Here is a 20,908-nt window from a genome sequence, read left to right on the forward strand (position 1 = left end):
AGAAAGCAGTGAGATTTCTCCATAGGATTTTGGAAAATAGCTTGAAATAAGGTCTGTGGAAAACGAACCTGTTAGATAAATGCACGTTTTGTTCAGCCGGATAATATCCACATGTCTACCCTACTTTTATTATTTTCGAATCATAAATCTAATCGATAGATTTATGATGGATAGATTTATGATTAGCATAAATTCGTTCATGATGGCTCACTTCAGTGATAGTGATGACATTTTTGCGAAATTATTAACCGAGTCATTTTTTAAATTGAGTTAGCATACAATGATAAACTGGAGTGGCAAAGGATCAGCTGAATGACCCGCAAGTGCTTCATCCAAAAGAACAGGAGGATGGACTTTGTGTTTAAGTGATTTGATCATCAAAGGTAGGCCTAAGTCATTTTCAATGTGGGCCGCTGTGCCGACTTAATTCATTTGTAATTGTTACTTGGCTGTGGGTGCCCTGTCATGATAGGTGTTTATATAAATGGTGTTGTTCTGTGTGGTAGAGGGTCGCTGTCATTGATGCGTTTTGCACCCCTGGCCGCTGTTTTGATATTCCGCTGAGGTATAAGCTGTGACGTAATATCGCTTATTTTCTTTCGAGGGAAGGGGGGGGGGGGTCAGAGGGCCTAGGTATAAAAGTCACGGCTCGCCACTGTCCAAACCGTACTTTGCCGTACAAATCATTGAATAGTCTGGGAGTTTCTGCTTTACGCTGTGGCGCGCTCCTGCGAGGTGCAGTGGGCATGCATAACACGGCCCTAACAGTTCACGAGCGTGCGCATTGACGGAAATGTTACAATCCTGTCCGTGACGGGCAGCGAAAAAGTCTAGCGAAACCTCTGCACTTGACACTCCCCAACACTGATTGGACTGCTTTGCTACCTCATTTGCATTGCCGATTCATGGGCAACAATCATTGATAACTTTAGCCAAATAAAAGCCAGACCTCAACGTGATAGAAATGTTGTGGATAGAACTCAAGTGAGCCATTCACAGCTGACATCCATAGAGCCTGGAACAGCTTTGCAATGAAATGAGCACTAAAGGTCTGATCCAGAGCTCCTTGAAGAGTTGGATCGAGGTCCTTATTACTGAGTGACGTTCAAGCAGAAGTTTGATCCACTGATTTAAGGGAGGGGGTGGGGGCTGGGGTTGGGGTGGGTGGTAGGCATTCAGAGTGCAGGGCTTTGATTCCCACGACTAGACTAGCATACGATTAGGTTTAGATAACAAAAGCTCCTTGTTTAAGGTTTAGTTATGGATTGTGATTACAGTTACATGTTATAAAGCAATATAATAAACATTACATTACATTACATTGCATTTAGCTGACGCTTTTATCCAAAGCGACTTACAATAAGTACATTCGACCAGGAAGACACAACCTTGAAGAAAACAGAATCATATAAGTACATCAGGTTTCATAGAGCCAAACATTTCAAGTGCTACTCAACTGGCTTTAGGTAAGCCAGTCCTTTATTAGTATAAAAGTGCTTCGTTAATAGTTCTAACGCTCGAAGTGGAGTCGAAAGAGATGAGTTTTCAGTTTGCGCCGGAAGATGTGCAAGCTATCTGCCGTCCTGATGTCAATGGGGAGCTCATTCCACCATCTTGGAGCCAGAACAGCAAACCCACGTGTTTTCGCCGATGGGAACTTGGGTCCCCCTCGCAGCGAGGGCGCAACGAGTCGTTTGGCTGATGCAGAGCGTAGTGCACGCGCTGGGGTGTACGGTTTAACCATGTCCTGGATGTAGGAAGGGCCAGATCCATTCGCAGCATGGTAAGCAAGTACCAGTGTCTTGAAGTGGATTCTAGCAGTTACCGGGAGCCAGTGAAGGGAGCGGAGGAGCGGAGTGGTGTGGGAGAATTTAGGAAGGTTGAAGACCAGACGAGCCGCTGCATTCTGGATGAGCTGCAGAGGTCGGATGGCACATGCAGGTAGACCAGCCAGGAGGGAGTTGCAGTAGTCTAGGCGTGAGATGACGAGAGCCTGGACCAGAACCTGCGTTGCTTTCTGTGTCAGCTGGGGACGTATCTTCCTGATGTTGTAAAGCGTGTATCTGCAGCAACGGGTTGTAGCAGCGATGTTTGCAGTGAAGGACAGGTTGTTATCTAGGGTCACACCCAGATTCCTTGCAGTCTGAGTCGGGGAAACAACTGAGGTGCCGATGTTGATTGTTAGGTCAAGAGTGGGACAATCTTTTCCCGGGAGGAAGAGCAGCTCAGTCTTGTCAAGGTTGAGCTTGAGGTGGTGAGCAGACATCCACTGAGAGATGTCAGCTAGACAAGCAGAGATGCGTGCAACGACCTGGGTCTCTGAGCGGGGAAAGGACAGAATTAATTGGGTGTCATCAGCGTAGCCGTGGTAAGAAAAACCATGCGGGCTAATGACTGATCCGAGCGAGTTTGTGTACACGGAGAAGAGGAGGGGACCAAGAACAGAGCCCTGAGGGACCCCCGTAGTTAATTGACAAGAGTCGGACTCAGACCCTCTCCAAGTCACCCTGTAGGTACGGTCTTTGAGGTATGAGGTGAGGAGGGAAAGTGCAGAGCCTGAAACTCCAAGTTTGTGGAGAGTGCGAAGGAGGATCTAATGATTCACCGTGTCGAATGTGGCAGACAGGTCCAACAGGATGATGACAGAGGAGAGGGATGCAGTTTTGGCAGTGTGCAGGTCCTCCGTGACAGCAATGAGAGCAGTTTCTGTGGAGTGACCTGCCTTGAAACCAGACTGGTGCGGATCCAGAAGGTTGTTCTGATTGAGATAACAGGAGAGTTGTTTAAAGACAGCGCGTTCAAGTGATTTAGACAGGAACGGGAGGAGAGAGACAGGCCTGTAGTTTATAACATCAGACGGGTTGAGAGTGGGTTTCTTTAGGAGAGGGTTTACTCTTGCCTCCTTGAGACTGTTTGGAAATTGACCAGAAGTTAGAGAAGTGTTGATGAAATGGGTGAGAAACGGTAGAATATCAGGAGCGATAGTCTGAAGGAGGTTTGAAGGGATAGGGTCCAGGGGACAGGTGGTAGGGCGGACAGAGGTAATGAGGGTAATAACCTCACTTGGAGAGAGAGGGGAAAAGGAGGTCAGTGTGTTGGTGGAAGGAGGGTCTGGTGACCCAGCGGTGAGTAAAGGTGAGTCAGAAAAAGAAGAGCGAATATCATCAACCTTTTTTTCAAAGTGGGTAACAAAGTCGCTTGACAGAAGTGAGGAGGGGGGAGGGGCTTTTGGAGGGTCCAAGAGGGTGGAGAAGATGGAAAATAGTTTTTTAGGATTGGAATAGGAAGATTGGATCTTATCTTGAAAGAAAGTGCTTTTTGCCTGAGAGATCGAAGCAGAGAAAGAGGAGAGGAGAGCCTGATAGGTTAGGAGGTCGTCACGGTGTTTGGATTTCCACCATTTCCGCTCTGCTGCCCTAAGGACGGTTATATTAGCATGCAGTGCATCATTTAGCCAGGGAGCAGGAGGGGACTGACGAGCCTGCCGAGATGTGAGAGGACAGAGCGAGTCCAGAGTGGATGAGAGAGTAGAGAGGAGAGTTTCTGCAGCAGAGTTTGGAGGCAGGAGATGGAACGAATCAGAGGAAGGGAGGGCTGAGAGCACCGACGAGGCAAAGGTAGAGGGGGAGAGGGAGCGAAGGTTACGGCGGACAAGTGCAGGATGGGAAGAGATTAGTTTGTTATGTTTGGAAAGGGATAGAGAGAATTAAATGAAGAAGTGATCGGATGTGTGGAGCGGGTTTACAGAGAGGTTAGAAGTAGAGCAGTTCCTTGAGAATATGAGATCAAGGACATTGCCAGCTTTATGAGTCGGTGGGGACGGAGACAGTGAGAAAGCAAAGGCGGTTAACAGAGATGTTAGTTCGTCTATCTTCCCCGTCCGGAGGTTGAAGTCTCCGAGAAGTACAGCGGGAGGGCCAGTTTCAGGGATGAGTGAGAGGAGATTATCTAATTCCTCCAAGAAGTCCCCCAAGGCGCCTGGTGGACGGTAGAGAACAACAATGGTTAACTGTATAGGATTGGTTACTGTGACGGCATGGAATTCAAAGGTGGAAGGAGTGAAGTTAGGTAGCTTGAAGAGGGAAAAGCTCCAGTTGGGAGAGAGCAGGAGACCAGTGCCACCTCCTCTGCCAGTGGGTCTGGGTGTATGGGAGAAGGAATATGCAGTGGAGAGAGCTGCTGGGGTGGATGTGTTGGATGGAGTAATCCAGGTCTCAGTGAGAGCAAGGAAATCCAGAGACTGCAGGGAGGCGTAGCCAGAGATGAAGTCAGCCTTGGGAACAGCTGACTGGCAATTCCACAGGCCACCAGAAACTAGATGTTGGATCTCAGTGGAGCACGTGGGATAGACGAGAGCAGGCCGGTAATATCGATTAGGAGATACACGGGGCCAGTGATAATTGCGAGAAGACACATGAACAGGAATGGAGAAAATACACATGATTATAGCATGAGGGGCTAGAAAACTAAAGAAAAGATAAATAAGACACCAGCTCAATCAGAGTAGGATTTGCCTCCTCTTTGCCTCCCTCGTGACTCCCGCAGGACTCCAATGTCTTTGTCAGTCTTCGGCTGTCTGACGTCTAAATAAGTCATTTATATTTATATTGCTTTGGTGACTACACACACACACACACACACACACACACACACACACACACACACACACACACACACACACACACACACACACACACACACACACACACACACACACACACACACACACACACACACACACACACACACACACACACACAACTACCTAAATATATATTAGGACCCCCTATTTAAAAAACACAGTGAATTGACTTTTTTGCATTTTTATAATGATTATGATCACATTCATAAACATATCTCCTTTCCTGTTATCTTATTTGAGGAATAAGGAAACATTTGTATATGAGGCTCACCAACTGACTTGTATAAACCCAGAGACCTTTAGACACTGGTTTGAAATAGAATAATGTTGGATTGTGAAATTACTCCAAATTCGAACCCATGACTAATTAGGACGAGTATTGGAGGATCTTCCCTCTCTCCTCTTTACCTCCCCCTACGTATCCTGCTTCATTTCCATATCCCGTGTCGATGCAGACCAGCGAGCAACTTTCTTGTTGAACTCAGTGTGTATTCATATTCAAACTTACCTACTTAGACAGTCCCCTAACTAACCTCTCTGCACTGGTTCAACTCCACATCTACAGGCCTCCCTCCTTTCACTGGAACAGGCAGAGATTCTCAGCAGGAAATAAGCATTTCTCGTGTGTGAACGGAGCCATTCCACACGCTCAGATTTCCAATTATAGTACATCCCACTTAACTGATAGCTTATTAATTCCTTCAAACTCATTACGGCAAGCAAAATCGGGCTCACCCATGAGATGAATACTAATGAAAGGGAAAACTTCTCGTCGGTGCTGCTGCTTTCTTTTTGTTTAGGCTTTTTGTCTGCTTTAGGCTCCGGCACACAGACAAAATAAATGGCCGTGGAAAAAAGAGCATTTCTTAAGCGTCCACCGGAGAAATCACTGTAAGGGAGCATTGATCAGAATCAGCCTGTCCTGTGGTAATCGCTTGTGACGGGAAGGACCTGCAGTACTTGTGCCATGGTGTGTATGGATTACGTCTAGACTTCAAGAAGGTCCTACAGTGCTTGTAGTTGGAGTAAATAAAGCTATCTGACTGACACTGAGCCAGCACAGGGCCAACCAAAACAAAACACTTCAATCTCTACTGCGTCTCCCCAAGGGTCTGATTGATTGATTTACCGGCCAATCAGAGTACATTGATCTCAGATCTCGACCCCCCCACATCCACAACTCCCCAGGCCTCCGCTTCGTCCATTCATCTGTTGGCTGTCAGAAGTATTCACTGGGGTGCTGTACTGTAGTTGTGGAGACCCGCGCTTTAAAACACACATCTGCAGCTCTCAGAAGAAAACGCTTTGCAGTCCCTCTAACTGTATTGATCCCTCACTGGGTCCGGCTGCTGATGCATCATGGGTCGCTCATATACAGGGATATTCAAAGTTTGCATAGTTGCTATGATGCTCACTGCAATATACAGTTTAGCATCAAACGTCATTCAGTCAATTGCTGTCTGATAAAACAAGAACATTTTTTTTCCCAAAGAGTCATTGAGTCGAACCCTCCCTATTAGAACTAATACTGTCCTGAACGGTTCGGAAACAATAGGAACCCACGCTAACAGACTGAGGAACAGCTTCTCTCCTAGAGCTGTGGTCTCCATCACACCCCTCCCTGCCCAACCACAGAACCCATTTAAATAACTGTGAACACACACACCAAGGTTTATGACACACACACCCGTCTCAAATGTATCAAACACCTATTTATAAACACCCAAACTAAATCTGTAGTGTTGTACCTTTACCTGTACATTTTAGCAGTGGAGAACCGTCAGGGCCTTCAAGGTATTCAGAGAATACCCTGGAACACTCAGATAAAACAAACAAACAATCGATTTAATTATATAAATAAAATGTAATAAAATGTATATAAAATGAATAAATGAGAATGGTATCCGTGTTGTTGATCTGTAATATTACAGTGTTACGTTGATTGGTTTGTCCTTCTCGGACCATGCACTACACATTTCAGTGGTTTTGTGTTAGAAAAGAAAGCAACCAATCAGATCTTGTTCTGGGTCTCTCGGTAGAATGTCCTTCAACCAAGGTATTCTACATCCTTGATCGAATGCCCTGGCCGTTGCACTGAATGAGAGCGTACGTTTGGACTGACAGTTTGATCAACCAATCATATATTGATTTGTAGCCAATGGGCGTATTCTTTCAGAGTTCCCCTCGGTTCCAGGGTATTCTAGAAGGCTCGCTAGTTAACTGGAGAGAGACAGAGGGTGTTTCTTAATCGGTTGGGGGGGGGGGGGTGGTAATGTGTGTCTACAGAAGGTCCAGTTGTGATAGACACGGTTCGCCACTGCATTTTAGTAAATTAAATATAAAAATAGTGCCTCCTATTTTTTGTATTCTTTTTGCTGCTGTTACTGTTTTTATCAGTGCTTTTATTTATTTGTTTCTAATGGCCTGCAAAATGTAATCTTACACATGTAAAATGACAGTAAATGTATTTTGATTCAGATCATCAGGTGTCGTGGTATCATTTCTGACTTTCAAAGTCCAACCAATCCATGGTCCGAAGCACCAAACTGGACCTGCATTGGGTGCTTGTCTGTCAGAAACAGTTTTATCGAAATATAATGTATAATACTAGAAATATTGAAAATGGGACAAGCTCTGTGTATCACCACACAACCTGTACACATAACTCCAGATTGGTTATCCTTTGAAAGATGCACCATTTAGAAAAGTGGTCATAAATGCTCATCAGTGAATCAATAAGAGAGTGTTGCATCTTCCCGCGGGAACATCTTTGAGAGGGAAAGTTTGCAGATAGACTGGGTGTAGATATACCAACAAAAATAATCTAACAAAGAAATGTAAACATGAATAATTATCCTTAGTATTTGTTTTATCAATATAATGTTTATTCATAGTGGGCTAATACCTGTAGGTAGCAATGTTGTAAACAATGACAAGCACTACTCCCAGTAGTCATTTCAGGTTTCTTACAAGGACTAGAACCGGATCAGTGGAGGATTAATATCATTGTCATTAATGTTAGGGAAATAATTATCATAGACGCCAAGATGTGACATACAGGACAAACCTTGACGTCTGTTTACCCCCTTTAAGGACACAGGCTGCTTCAGCCAATAATGTTATTGTTCCCATTCTGTGACTGGTCAATACTGGGTCACAGATGGTCTGTATTGTGGGTACACTGGGACACTTCCTTCTCTGGTGTCTGAGGACTCCAGGGCATGACATATGCAAGGCCATAAGTGGCGGAAGCTGGTAACTTAGTGTGCCCAAACTATCTAAAGCTATCTTATCAAAACATGTTGATGACTCTCTGTGGAACCAGTTAAATGGGCTAGCAAGAGAGAGGCTCTCCAGAATTTACGTGGCAACCCACCCGTGCAGTCTCACCGTGACTCTCGTGACTTGTGATGTGAATACTCTGGCCAGGAACTCCAAATAAATCACAGTGGTTTGACATCAAAGCTCCGACTCCTCCCGTGTCTCCTTCCTGAGTCGGTGACTCCACTGCATTGCTTACACAGAAGTTTCCTCTACAATTAATATGCAGGAAAGAGACTGGTCTGTGTTGCTGTACAGCAGGCCTATTCAAATGGCGGCCCGCGGGCCAGATGCGGCTCAGAACCAACTCCCGAGTGGCCCAGCCTCCCGTAGCCAAATTCCTACACTAGTACAGACCATGAACGCAACACTCTGCGTTGCATAGAAACCACTAGGCCACAACGCAGCACGTTTTTTGAAAGTGCATCTAGTGGTGCTAGTAACGGTGGTCCTATGATAGCAACTCTAAAACATGTCTCTCTCAACTCTGAAGCGTAAACAGAGACAAAACGGTCATTGATCTTGTGGAGCAGATGCTCGCATTCCAAGTCAAGCTGGACCTTTTCGCGACCGACTTGAGTACGGGTCGGATGCTTTTCCGACGCTCCACAAACACATCACATCCCCGGCACAAATCACGGATGTGATGACAGATTTCATTGCGAGGTTGAAAGAGAACTTTGCCGGTCGATTGGATGGACTTGCTCTGCCCACAGAGGTGATGGGCTTTGTCAGAGACCCCTTCACTGTTGCAATAGAGGGGGACGTATCAACCAGAGCAAAGGAAGTGGTCCCCTGCATCGACGAGGGGAAATTTATACTGGAACTTATTGACATGCATTCATCCGTAACCATGGCACAAGAGCAGCGCACTAACGGGCCAGCAAAGTTTTGGAGTGATGTCAAAAAACAGCAGATCCCTTCATTCAGAAAGTAGCGATCTGTGTGCTCAGTTTGTTTGGATCAACATACAAATGTGAATCAAGCTTTTCACACATGAACTCAATAAAAAGTAGCACTCGCTGCTCCCTGACTGACAGCACTCTTCACCAATGTCTTAGGATTGCATTGACATCCTATGAGCCAAAAATCACTGCTCTTGTTCAAAACAAAAAAATGTCACTTCTCCCATTGAGAAAGTCAGCGATGACAAATCACAAATGAGGTGATAGTAAGCACCTAGTTTACTATAGTAGACGTGTAGTGTAGTATTCATTCATATGTTAGTTACCCTTATTCCTTGTTATGGGTTTGTGCACTGAAGGGTTTGACAGTTCTTTTTGTATTAATTTAAATGCACTTTGTAATGTGTCTGGGTCAAATGTGACCAAAACTTATGATTTTTTGTTATTACTTGAAAAGTGAAAAAATAGTATTGCTATAGTAGGCTACTACCTCTTTGTGTTGGAGCTCTTTAACTGTTTGTTAATGCACTTTTTGATGTGCATGTATGTATCCAATTTTATTTTGTATGTGAGGACATTTATTAAGACTTCTATTATTGTATTCAGTTAAATGCACTTTGTGATGTGCCTGGTTAAAAAAAAAAAACCCTGAATATTTGACTTCTAAAGCAAACAAATGTAATGCTACAACGTGCACTTTTTTCAGATTCTGTTAAATTAATACTAATTTGTTGTGTTTTATGCACTTTTTGACGTACCTTTGTTAGATGAACAATGAATAAAAATGGCATGTTTTTCATCGCAGTAAAATTTGTTGGTTTAAAATGTGTCATTACCCGCTTTTTACATGCCGCTGAATGTCTGGCCCAGCTGAATTTTGTAGTTATAAAATCTGGCCCAACTGAATGTGTAATTGAATAGCCCTGCTGTACAGGAAGTACTTGGAGTTATTGGCTTGACTTTTTCCTTTGCGCTATCGACAAACCCCTTGTTATCACACAATGCTACCTTGCTAAGTCGCTAACCAGTTGTGTCTCTTTCTTTGACAGGGGGAATATTCGAGTCCATTGAAAGCGGCCCATCCGGTGCTGAGGAACTAGCCTTTAAATTTGCTTTAAACACAATCAACAGGAACAGAACCCTACTGCCAAACACCACGCTCACCTACGACATCCAAAGGATAAACATCTATGACAGCTTCGAAGCCTCCAGGAAAGGTATTTATGTGTTTGTGATTGGAAGATTTGTGTGTGTGTTCCTGTGTGTTTGTGCGCACATATGCTATGCTAGCTGCTTTGCATTGTAAATGTATTCCCTGTTGCAGACTTGTGAGCTGCTGTGGCTAAGATTGTGACAATTAAAATCAGGCGAGGGAGAAATGGCTGAGCACTTCAATGTAAACAGAGAGAATTGATTGGTTCCAAGTAATGACTCAGCGGCAGTAATTCAAAGACCAGTTTGGTCCCCAGAGACAGCCAATAAAGTGCTATAATCTATCAGTTTTGTGTGTGCATCAGTCTGACATTTCAAGTCTCTTATCAATTACGGGCCATTATATGCTGTCTCAGTGATTTATCTGACTGCCTCGTATCAAACAAGGTGATTAAAGTGCACAGTGTAGCTATTACAAAGATATGCGGTTGTTTTGTATTTCCTCCAAATACAATTTAAAGAAAGCTAATTCAAAGTGGTCACAGCCTTAGCCTCAGTTTCAGCTTTGTGCTTTGGACACTTGTGTTGTGGATATATTTACAAAATACATCAACATTAAAAAATGAAATATAGCCCACTACCATCAGTGAGGTTGGACATGTGTAATTATGTTTGCACATATGTGTGCAATGTTTTTTAATGTTTCATTTAAAATGTACACTTTTGAGACCAACGCGACACACACTCAATGCATTTACTGCCAAAAATAGTCAGGGAGCACAGCTGAACCCTGCTGAGCTGCTTTCTGCTGACGGCTCTCTTGTCCCCTGCAGCTTTTGACTTTTTGACGAGTGAGCAGGTCAGGCCTCATTTTGTGTCGCATATATGCACTAAGCTGGACTGGCTTCAGTTAAATTAGGATGAGAAATAGACAAAGCAAAAACTGAACCAAAATACTTCAGAAATGAGGGTCCCCAATCCATGTCCATCATGATTTGTAGTAGTGTACATTTATTGTTGATTTGGATCCGTACATGAGATTTGTTGACAATAAGAACAACCTAACCTAACATACCTACAGACTTGAAATAAAGCTTTTAACATACAGTGCATCCTTAATGCTGGATTGTTGCATATGGACATCATCCTGCAGCCTTGTTTACATCACACAAAGACTCTGTACTGTGGTGGTGATCTTGGCACAGGTCATCATGAACATGCTGCATCACAGCAGGACACAGCTAACAGGTCAAATGTCCCTCCCCCCTTCTCTAGCCTGTGACCAGCTCTCTCTGGGGGTGGCGGCCATCTTCGGGCCCTCTCACAGCTCCTCAGCCAACGCCGTCCAGTCCATTTGCAATGCCCTGGGGGTGCCACACATCCAGACCAAGTGGAAGCACCAAGTGTCGGACAACAGAGATTCGTTCTACGTCAGCCTCTTCCCAGACTTCTCCTCCCTCAGCCGGGCCATCCTGGACCTGGTCCACTTCTTCAAGTGGAAGACGGTCACTGTGGTTTATGATGACAGCACTGGTAAGAGCACATCACTTCCTACTGGTTCATTTAATCTGTTCACTTCTGACTGGTGCAGCAGAGACCAGGATGTTGTTAACTTATTTATTCCAGAACTATTTAATATTGCAAAATGTGGATATTTTTTCTACATTTATTCAAACTTCTACGTCTGTGGACTTCAGTTTGAACACATCAAACTGTATCCTTTTTTTTGTTAAACTGTTGATATAATAGTTCAATACAATTTATATTTGTTCTTGTAACGACCTGGGCCAAATATTTTCAAGCCAACATTTTCACCAAACTGACTCATGACATATGCATTGCATGTAACTGTAAATAGAGAAAATACAAGTTACAGAATTATAGCAATAAACATATTTTCAGAAACTGAAACTAGATAATGTAGATAACTTTGTGTTTGATAAAAATCATTTTACACAAAAGAAACAAAATAAATCCATCGATGAATATATTATAAACCCATCTCATCATGCTTAGCGAATAGTAAATCCTTAATAATCTTGATTTGTATCCCATATTTGAAAGTATTAGGTGTGTGTGTCCACAACCAATAATGCAACTATTTAAAGGAAATGAAGAAACCCAGACATTGTGACCGTGATGAAGGTCATGTGAATGACATTTGTCCACATATTGCCTTTTTATGGTGAAATAACTGCAGTATCACATTTGCTGAATTGCAGGGCAATCCACTCATCAGTTGTTAAGACGTGATTTAAAATCTTGAATGTCAACATCAGCTAGGTTCATGAGGAAAGTCCAGGATCCCCAAAGTCAGGCTCTCCCTCTGGGAACAGTGAATGTCCAAACTGCTGTGCAAATGCTGTGCCTATTCATCCGTCCGTCTTGACCAATAGCGTGTATGTCTTTCTCTGCCCTGCAGGTCTTGTACGAGCTTTAGGGAGGAATTGATTGTTGCTGACCCCCGCACCTCTGTTAATTAAGTTGTAAAGTGGACATAGCTGGTTCACTATGGGGTTAATAGTGGCTTGATTTTCTGTCTTGGTGATAGGAAATGAGATCCTTGCTCGAGCTGTAAACAGCTTTACCTTCTCATTGTCGCCATTTACACAGATGACCTGATAGCGAGGACAGATAGCATTGATGGCGCAGCGTCTGATCTGAATGGAGTTCTAGAAGAGGTTCAGCCAGGATTCTATTTCATTTGAATCTTTTCTTCTCTTGTTTCAGCACAAGAGGCCCATTACCTGATGTACTGAGCAAAGTCAATGCAGCAGAACATTTGTATTATCATACCATTCTCATGTGTTCTCCCCTGACCCCCCACCCGTTGTTTTAAATCGTGTCTGCTTTTCGGGGAATGGGATATAAAGGAGGTAGGAAACAACCTCTCTCTTTGTGCTGTTTCTCCACCAAGCGGGAAGCAAACAAGCAAATCAATAACCATAATGGGACTCCTCTAACGGCTCAACTTTATAATGGCAAAACTGAGATGGCAGCAGCATGTGTTATAGCTCTGCCAGCCAGCCATAACATCCATACAACTACCTGCAACACTGCTGCCACTGATACAGTTTGATTAGGCCATCAGGGAGAACAAGCCACCATACAATAAACACTGGCTGGGAAACAACTGCTTTTTTATGATGTTCACAGTATGGCGTCCATACATACCTCTCTCTCTTATGCCCCGGCCACACGAGGACGAAAACGGTCGTTTGCATTACTGTTTAGTGTCATATAGACCGTTCGGCCACACGAGGACGACCGAATACGGCACTAAACGACTGCGTAAACGATAACGGGTTTCAAGGTGGATAGAACGGCATACGCAACGCTCTGGGGGGTCCAACGGCTCCGTGTGTGCGCCCTATACGATCATTTTCTGATAATGATGAGGCAATAGCCACGCCTCTCCCCACCTCTGCTGCTCACCCCCGCGTCAAAGTAAACACTGAATTCAGATTATTTATCTTTCTCTCGATATGGACCTAAACGCGAGTGAAGTCTAATCTGACAGGACGGAGACACGCAGCTCTGCTCACCTGCAGCTCCTCCCGCTGTGATGCGGCGGTGAACGGAGCAAAACACACACTTCAAGTCCGATCATCACCCTTAGCTATTTTAATTACCTCTCAAACTACCTAAACTAGTTATAAATATGTTTATTTTTACTGTTGGCCGGGTCACTCATTACTGGATCAGCTGCTGCATGAAACAGACACTGGCGCTGTCCGAAGAGAGGGAGGAAAAAGAGAGGCTCCATGTATTTTATTATTATATTATATAGAGTCGTTATTCATTTGTTTTAAAGCTCAATAAATAACAAAGAAGACCTTTGACCGGCACTTGTATAATTTTGTCGGAAGATTTCAACTTTAATACACGTTGACTGGCGAAAAACTCTGCCCGGTTCCCTCGGCCCCCACCGCGGAGAATAAACAGAAGGGCAACCATGACAACCATGCTTCTTCGCTGCTTTTGTGGAGGAAGTTACAGCGCCACGTACAGGCATTAGTGACCAAAACAATCCAGTGGAGGAACGCAGCTTCTCGAGAGAACGTCTACAGACACACCTCTGCCCAATTTGAATAAAACTGATAAAGTAATAGAAAATATATTTAACCTGATAACTGAATAAATTAAGAAGGACATTCCGGTTAATTCCCCCGAAATGTGTGGTGGTCAGGATTCTGTGCAGGAAAATGATACAGTAAATAGTCAAACAAAAACAGCTAAAGACATTGAATGCTGTGTTTTCAACTGTGTCAGTGACTGATCCCAGTCCCTGCAGTCAACATATAGCAAATTCTTGGACAAGATACTTAACCTCCAGTTGCTCCCGAGGGCGTGGCCAATGGTGCATGAATGTTAGATTGAACGAGTGGCAATGTTTTGCAAGAATCAGGTGTGAATGGGTTAATGATGACTTGTTATGTGAACAGACATTGTTTTTCTTGGTTTGGACCCTTAGCGCTTTATCCAGTCTTATACAACTCCTCAAAGAGCTATATAAATAGTCCATTTAGCATTCCCTTCTTTGGTGATCCAAGAAAAACAAACAATATTTGTTCACATACTTGTGTCTATATAGTGTATGTTTCCCCTCATTAAAGGTTATATTTAAAAGGTCTGGTCTTAAAGATTACCATTACCATTATAGTTTGACTTAATAGTTTCTGTTAAGACTCCTTTGGTTCCTTCTTCTTCTTGTTTGTCTTCAAATACACTACACTTCAATATCTTAAGTTGAAAGACAGAAAACGAACGTGGTAAAATGTTGCTATTTCTAAAGCCTTCCTTGCAGTTTAACTGACCCCATGGGTTTGCTCGTCGATGATTCAAATTCAACCTGAAACTCTTTCTACTTTTCTTGTATTATGCATATGTCTTTTATAACATATAAAGCGGTGGAAAGTGTTGAAAAGTAATAAATTAAGGGCCGATACAATTCTCTTTTGGCGCCCATGTGAAATATGTTTGATTGATGTCTACACAAAGGGTTCGTACTTTCCACAATTTTCCAGAAAATATATTTAACACCAGACATTGAGGGGATGCAGTACAGTGCATGAATACAAAAGGAAAATCCCTAAAGATTAGATTTGAATATCTTTTAAAGAGATTTTTTTTGTCATTTTGCATATTCCCGAGATACTTTCAAATCAAATCAAATCAAATCAAGTTTTATTTATATAGCACATTTATAAACGATTTTTGGTCGAGCCAAAGTGCTGTACATATAATAAAAATAGCCTACAGTAGAGACACTTTACAGCAAATACAACAGCACAGATTGTTCAGAATATCAGTATGAGAAAAACGACACCCTCTGTCCTTAGACCCTCACATCGTACAAGGAAAAACTTCCAGAGAAAACCCACAGTTTAAGGGAACATGGGAGAAACCTCAGGGAGAGCAACAGAGGAGGGGTCCCTCTCCCAGGACGGATAGACGTGCAATAGATGACGTGTGTAAATCGAAGAGATAATACATTTTACAGCATATAGACCGAATGTTAGGAAATGCATGTGTCTGTAATAAGAAGATGAATCCACGAGGATGTCAGCTACAATCCTGTGGAAGCCATCAGGGAAGCAGCATGACGAGACCCAAGGCAGGACCGCAGAGACAGGTTCAGCCACGACCCGAAGTCCACGACTTAATCCAGAACTCAGGATAGCGGATCCAAGACACAGGACTACAGCAAGAGGATCAGCCTCGACTCCGGATCCCGGCGTAGATATAGATACAAAACAAGAACAAAGATTTGGCTGGTTTAATCGGAACAAGAGAATACACAGACACAGACAGAGAGGGAAAAGGTCATTGGATAAAAGTCATTCTTGATAACCCTCTAGAAAGATCTCATGAACTTCCCCACTCAATCTATCAGGACCCGAGCAGTTCTATTAGATATAGGATAAGAAACAGAGATAGGGACTTTGTACATGTTCATATAAGAACATTTTAATACAACTTTTTTTACTTCTTAAGAAATACTAGTCTTTGTATTATGTGACAAGTAAAGCTTCTACGGGACAACATATGACCTGCATTAACAATTACCTTTTACTGCCAGGTTATCATTGACTGTGGAGCACACATCGAATAGTGTCACACTAACATTATTTTGGAAAGCAAAACAAATCCATGTTATATTAATTTATTTACCTCAGAAAATAGTTAATTTCATCAAATATTTCAACAACTAATTTGCATATTCATAGATATTGTGTCATTATCAATTACCATCAAATGTATCTTTGGTTCTATGGTTAGATCCTGGTAATGGTCAATATGTTATTCTTCTGTCCACTAACATCTATGCAAGTTATGAACATTTATTTTCTCTATTCTATGAAACACATTGAAGTCTAATAAGGGTCATACTTGTGTGTCAAGGATAACATGGATGGAAGGCAGTTGGCCCCAAACACAGTATAAAAAGTATAAATAAAAAAGGGCGAGCTTTAATCAAAAGCTGGACTAAACAGGTAAACACCAAACTGAGGGAGCAGGCAAGTTAATACAAAACAAAGGAACAGCAGCAACAACTGAACAAGATCACATTGGGCAGCAAATAAGCCGAGACAGAGAAGGAAATATTGACGGCAGAACCACAACAGGGACCGGTGCAGGAAACATTGCCAACAAACTGACAGAGAGCACAGTAAGACATTATATCAGACACACACACAGCTGGAGAGGGCAGGAGAAACACAAGGCCAGCAGCGTCATTACAAACAGGATAGAATCAGGGCGGGGCAGACGATCACAGAAAGGCGGGAAAACACAAACAGGAAGTGAAACCAGATCTAATTGAATCATCTGCAATATTCATTTGAACAGAATTGGGAATTGTTGAAATCAAAGAGTTACAACATTTGAAAATACTGAAGTTCATTGATGGTTATTTGTAAGTTACTAGTAAAATGATGGTGGAATGTAAGTAGCCGGCATTTACTCAAGTACAAGTCAAATGTTGCACACCTTTACTCTACTTGAACATTACAAGCATAATGGTGAACTACAGTGGCTACCAGGTTCTGTAAAGATGAGAAAGGCCCGCTCCAGAGCCAATGAAGTTTGTCCGTTCTGAGCTACTGTAGAAACATGGTAGTGCAACATGACAGACTCTGTTCAACATCACCAGCTCCATATGTAGATATGAAGGGCTAATTTAAAGCTGCTAAAACTATTCTGATCATCAGGTTATCATAAACTACTGAACACAAAGTTATGAATATTCAATTCCACTAGGAAACAAGACAGAAAACAAACAACTACTTTCCATACATTTTCTTTTTTATATTTGAAAACATTTTCAGGTTTCAATTTCTGAATTATTTACCTGTCCTGAAAATATATACTTACAGAACTTACATAATTCAGATTCCATATCCTATCTCTTTCTGGATGGGCTGGTTGAAATAAGGATGACTGCATCATGTAATTCCAGTGGTCGTATAAGAGAGGCAGGTCAATGATTTAGAGCCATGTCTGACAGGAGGAGATGGCATTCAGAGGGGGGGCATGTCTGATCTTTGTAAATCCTGGTGGGGTGTTAATGGACAATGAAGGCAGTAACAGGGAAAGTAGTCAGAACAGCAGTGGCAAAGTGTCAGCGGTTACAAGGGGGAGAGCTCTGTTTCAACCCACAAGGTCAAAATCTAGTAAACAGATCATCTTAACACAGCTCAAATGAACAAGGCAGTCAAAACAGCATTGATGTTAAAATGAGAGTCACATTTGTAGGTATGATGTCACAATGTTTGTTTCCTAAGAAAAAAGGTCTGTGGATTGGGCAGGCTTTCTGAATTTATCAGGACAAATGACTAAATTGAAAGATTTTCATTGACACTTTTTTGAATCAAACCATTATAGAATGAAGTGGATCCAATTTGCGACTGCGAACCATCATTTTACGTTATCGTGAATTGAGCAAGGCCTTTTTGTGGGGGGTTTGCATTGTGAGAAAACAGCAAATTTAAAAGGAATCGCAAGATAAAATATGTTGAATAAAATATAGGATCACTGTTTGAGAATAACGTGTACTTACAGTGTTAAAGAGAGTATATTTATATTAGGGCTGTCAAGTTAACGCGTTAATAACGCGTTAACGCAAAAAAGAATTAACGCCACTAATTATTTTTAATGCGATTAACGCATGTGTATTTTTTTTCCTCGACCGCCCCGTGGTTTCAGAGCGCATCGAGTTTAAAATACCATCTACAAGCTGATGCTGACAGCCCCGCTCCTGCCGCCCGCTTGCGGCAGATCACACTTCCACGCTCACCAGCAGGCACCGACTGGCCATCTGGAGGACCGGGAGGGTGTGTGTATGTGTGGCCCGAGCGAGAGAGAGACCTTACGTGCATTGTTGTTGTTAGCATCTGGTGCTAGCTAGCTGCGCTAACAGATATAAGGAGCTGCTTAAATGAAAACAGAGGAGCGACATTTCGACACAACTGCGCCGAGCACTTGACTTTATGCAGGAAGCCAGACAGTGGGACATTGTACGAGAAGTCAGCACGGATAGTGCGCGCAACATGATTGCAGCGTCCAGGCAGCTCCCGTTCGAGCATATGCCTTGAGTTGCACATAGCTCCAACGATCCATCACACACACACACACACACACACACGCACGCACGCCCGCACACACACACACACCATTTGTATTGTATTATTGTATGAGAGAGGTTCCAGGTTGTTGTGTTTAATATTCATGAGAATATTTGTCATTGTTCAAATGATAATAAACATTAGCATAAAGCATATTTGTCCACTCATATGTTGATAAGAATATTAAAAACTTGAAAAAATATTCCTCTAAGGTACATTTAGAACAGATCCAAAATGTGCGATTAATCATGCGATTAATCGCGATTTAAATATTTTAATTAACTGACAGCCCTAATTTATATATATATATGTAGTACTACTGAGAGCCCTGTCAGAGTACTTCACAGTGAGTCCCAGGACCCCTCCAGTAATCTCTTTCAATTGAATGTGTGTGTGTGTGTGTGTGTGTGTGTGTGTGTGTGTGTGTGTGTGTGTGTCCACACCTATGGTCCACACCAGCAGTCCCAGTCCCATCACACGCTCCACTAGCACTCAGCTGCCTGTTTAGAGAAGGGCTCACTGACTCTTCACAATTCACCATGCTAATCCCACTGTTGCAGTGCTGGAATAATAATGGCAGCTGCTGTTTTCTCTGCTCTCCTTCTATATTATAGTCTTATGTGTCGGTCTTAGAGAGAGTCCAAAATTGGATGCTGTTGTCAAATAAACCTTTGTTTCTACTGTTTTATAATCAGAAATGTATTTGCTCACAAATTCAGTCACAAATGAAAAGGGCATTAGGCAAATCAAATCTAAAAACTACCTTGAAGAGCGTCTGACATGAACATGAATAATCTAGTCACAATGAGCAAGCTAATTACATAAGATGTCCAAAAGAAACACACTGTAGGTAATATTAGCACCTGGGGCCTAAATGTGACAATTGAAGAAAAAATAAGATTTAAATTGTATTTGAATCATTGTTAATGAGAAAAGAATGATTTTCGTCCTGCATTATTTTTAAAGTCTTCTAGAAATGCCTCTTCTATATGCATTCCATCAGATTTTATTTTGTCCAATTTGACCTCAGTGTTTAAAGTCAGCAGTAACAACAGAAGTAATTCATATTAGTACCACATCGCTTCAAGACCGTAATAAACATGTGCTTGATAAAACACAGAAACGATAGCATTTGATAAATGTGCGCTTGTGTAAATGTTTGTATTTAGTTGATGAAGAGACGTCTGTTATTGCCACTGTTGGTTTGTGATCCAGCTAAGGCATCACACAGAGCCTTTGCTCTGGTAATACAAATTCAAAATTCAAAGGTTTTATTGTCATATGCACACTGGCAATGCACACACATAAGCTACACTGGCAATGAAATTCTTCTGACCTGAATGAAAAATGCAGGACACTCATGAAACCCTTTAAATCCTTTTACAATGTAAGCCTCCTTAACATCTGATTATATCAAAGTAGAGAGTTCGTTGTAAAATATTCTCCTGATATGTCTTTAGTTTTCTTCAGCTGCCTATTTGGAGATGAGGGTGACACTAATGAAAACAACATCTGCATCAAGTGCATCACACACACACACACACACACACACACACACACACACACACCACACACACACACACACACACACACACACACACACACACACACACACACACACACACACACACACACACACACACACACACACAAAGAAATGCAACACTATGTGTATTAATGAGGATGTGGGTTGTCTCACTTTCACACATTTGTGAAGCTACCGTAACATGTACTAGCTTTATGAAGTAATGACAGTATTTGTCATCAATAACTTCAGATAATATGCAATAAAAATAAACTGAAGAAAAATATGTCTTTAAATAATACAAACATACAATACAAGCCAAATGGCGTGGAACTCCACATTGTAGTATGTGGATCTGTAAATGCATGTGCTTTACATCAGACCGATGCAGAGCCCTTAACTGTGTGAGCATTAAGTTGTCATTTTCACGCCCAGTGCCAACGTGTTCTCGTGTGTGAGCCTCTGGGCGTGCTGCTCCCACAGCGAGGTGGGGCGAGGAGCATCATATCTGGAGGCAGCAGAAGGGATTGAGCCGTCCACCTGTATCTAAAGTGGATGTGGTAGAAATGTACTGCCATCATTACAAGTGAGATAGAGGAAAACACAGGTGGCAGGAGACAATTTAAAATATAATGGAATATAATGAAGTAAGATCCTCTTTCTGTATTACTCAACCTACAGTACGCTCTCAGAGCTACTCGCTGACTGCACTCATTTCTATAGCAGCACATTGTGT

The 20,908-nt window shown here is 42.5% G+C and overlaps 1 protein-coding gene across 5 annotated transcripts in view; it reads left to right on the forward strand.

The window, feature by feature from the left end:
• The window catches only part of grik2 (glutamate receptor, ionotropic, kainate 2), a 321,479-nt gene that overhangs the window by 93,440 nt on the left and 207,131 nt on the right, over nt 1–20,908 (forward strand). For all 5 annotated transcript variants that reach the window (XM_034196514.1, XM_034196516.1, XM_034196515.1 and 2 more), the window contains 2 exons: nt 9,918–10,085; nt 11,296–11,553. In XM_034196514.1, the coding sequence (XP_034052405.1) occupies nt 9,918–10,085; nt 11,296–11,553 (426 nt within the window). The remainder of the gene's footprint in view (nt 1–9,917; nt 10,086–11,295; nt 11,554–20,908) is intronic.

The sequence above is a fragment of the Gymnodraco acuticeps genome, unplaced genomic scaffold (assembly GCF_902827175.1).
Source record: "Gymnodraco acuticeps unplaced genomic scaffold, fGymAcu1.1, whole genome shotgun sequence".
Taxonomy (NCBI): domain Eukaryota; kingdom Metazoa; phylum Chordata; class Actinopteri; order Perciformes; family Bathydraconidae; genus Gymnodraco; species Gymnodraco acuticeps.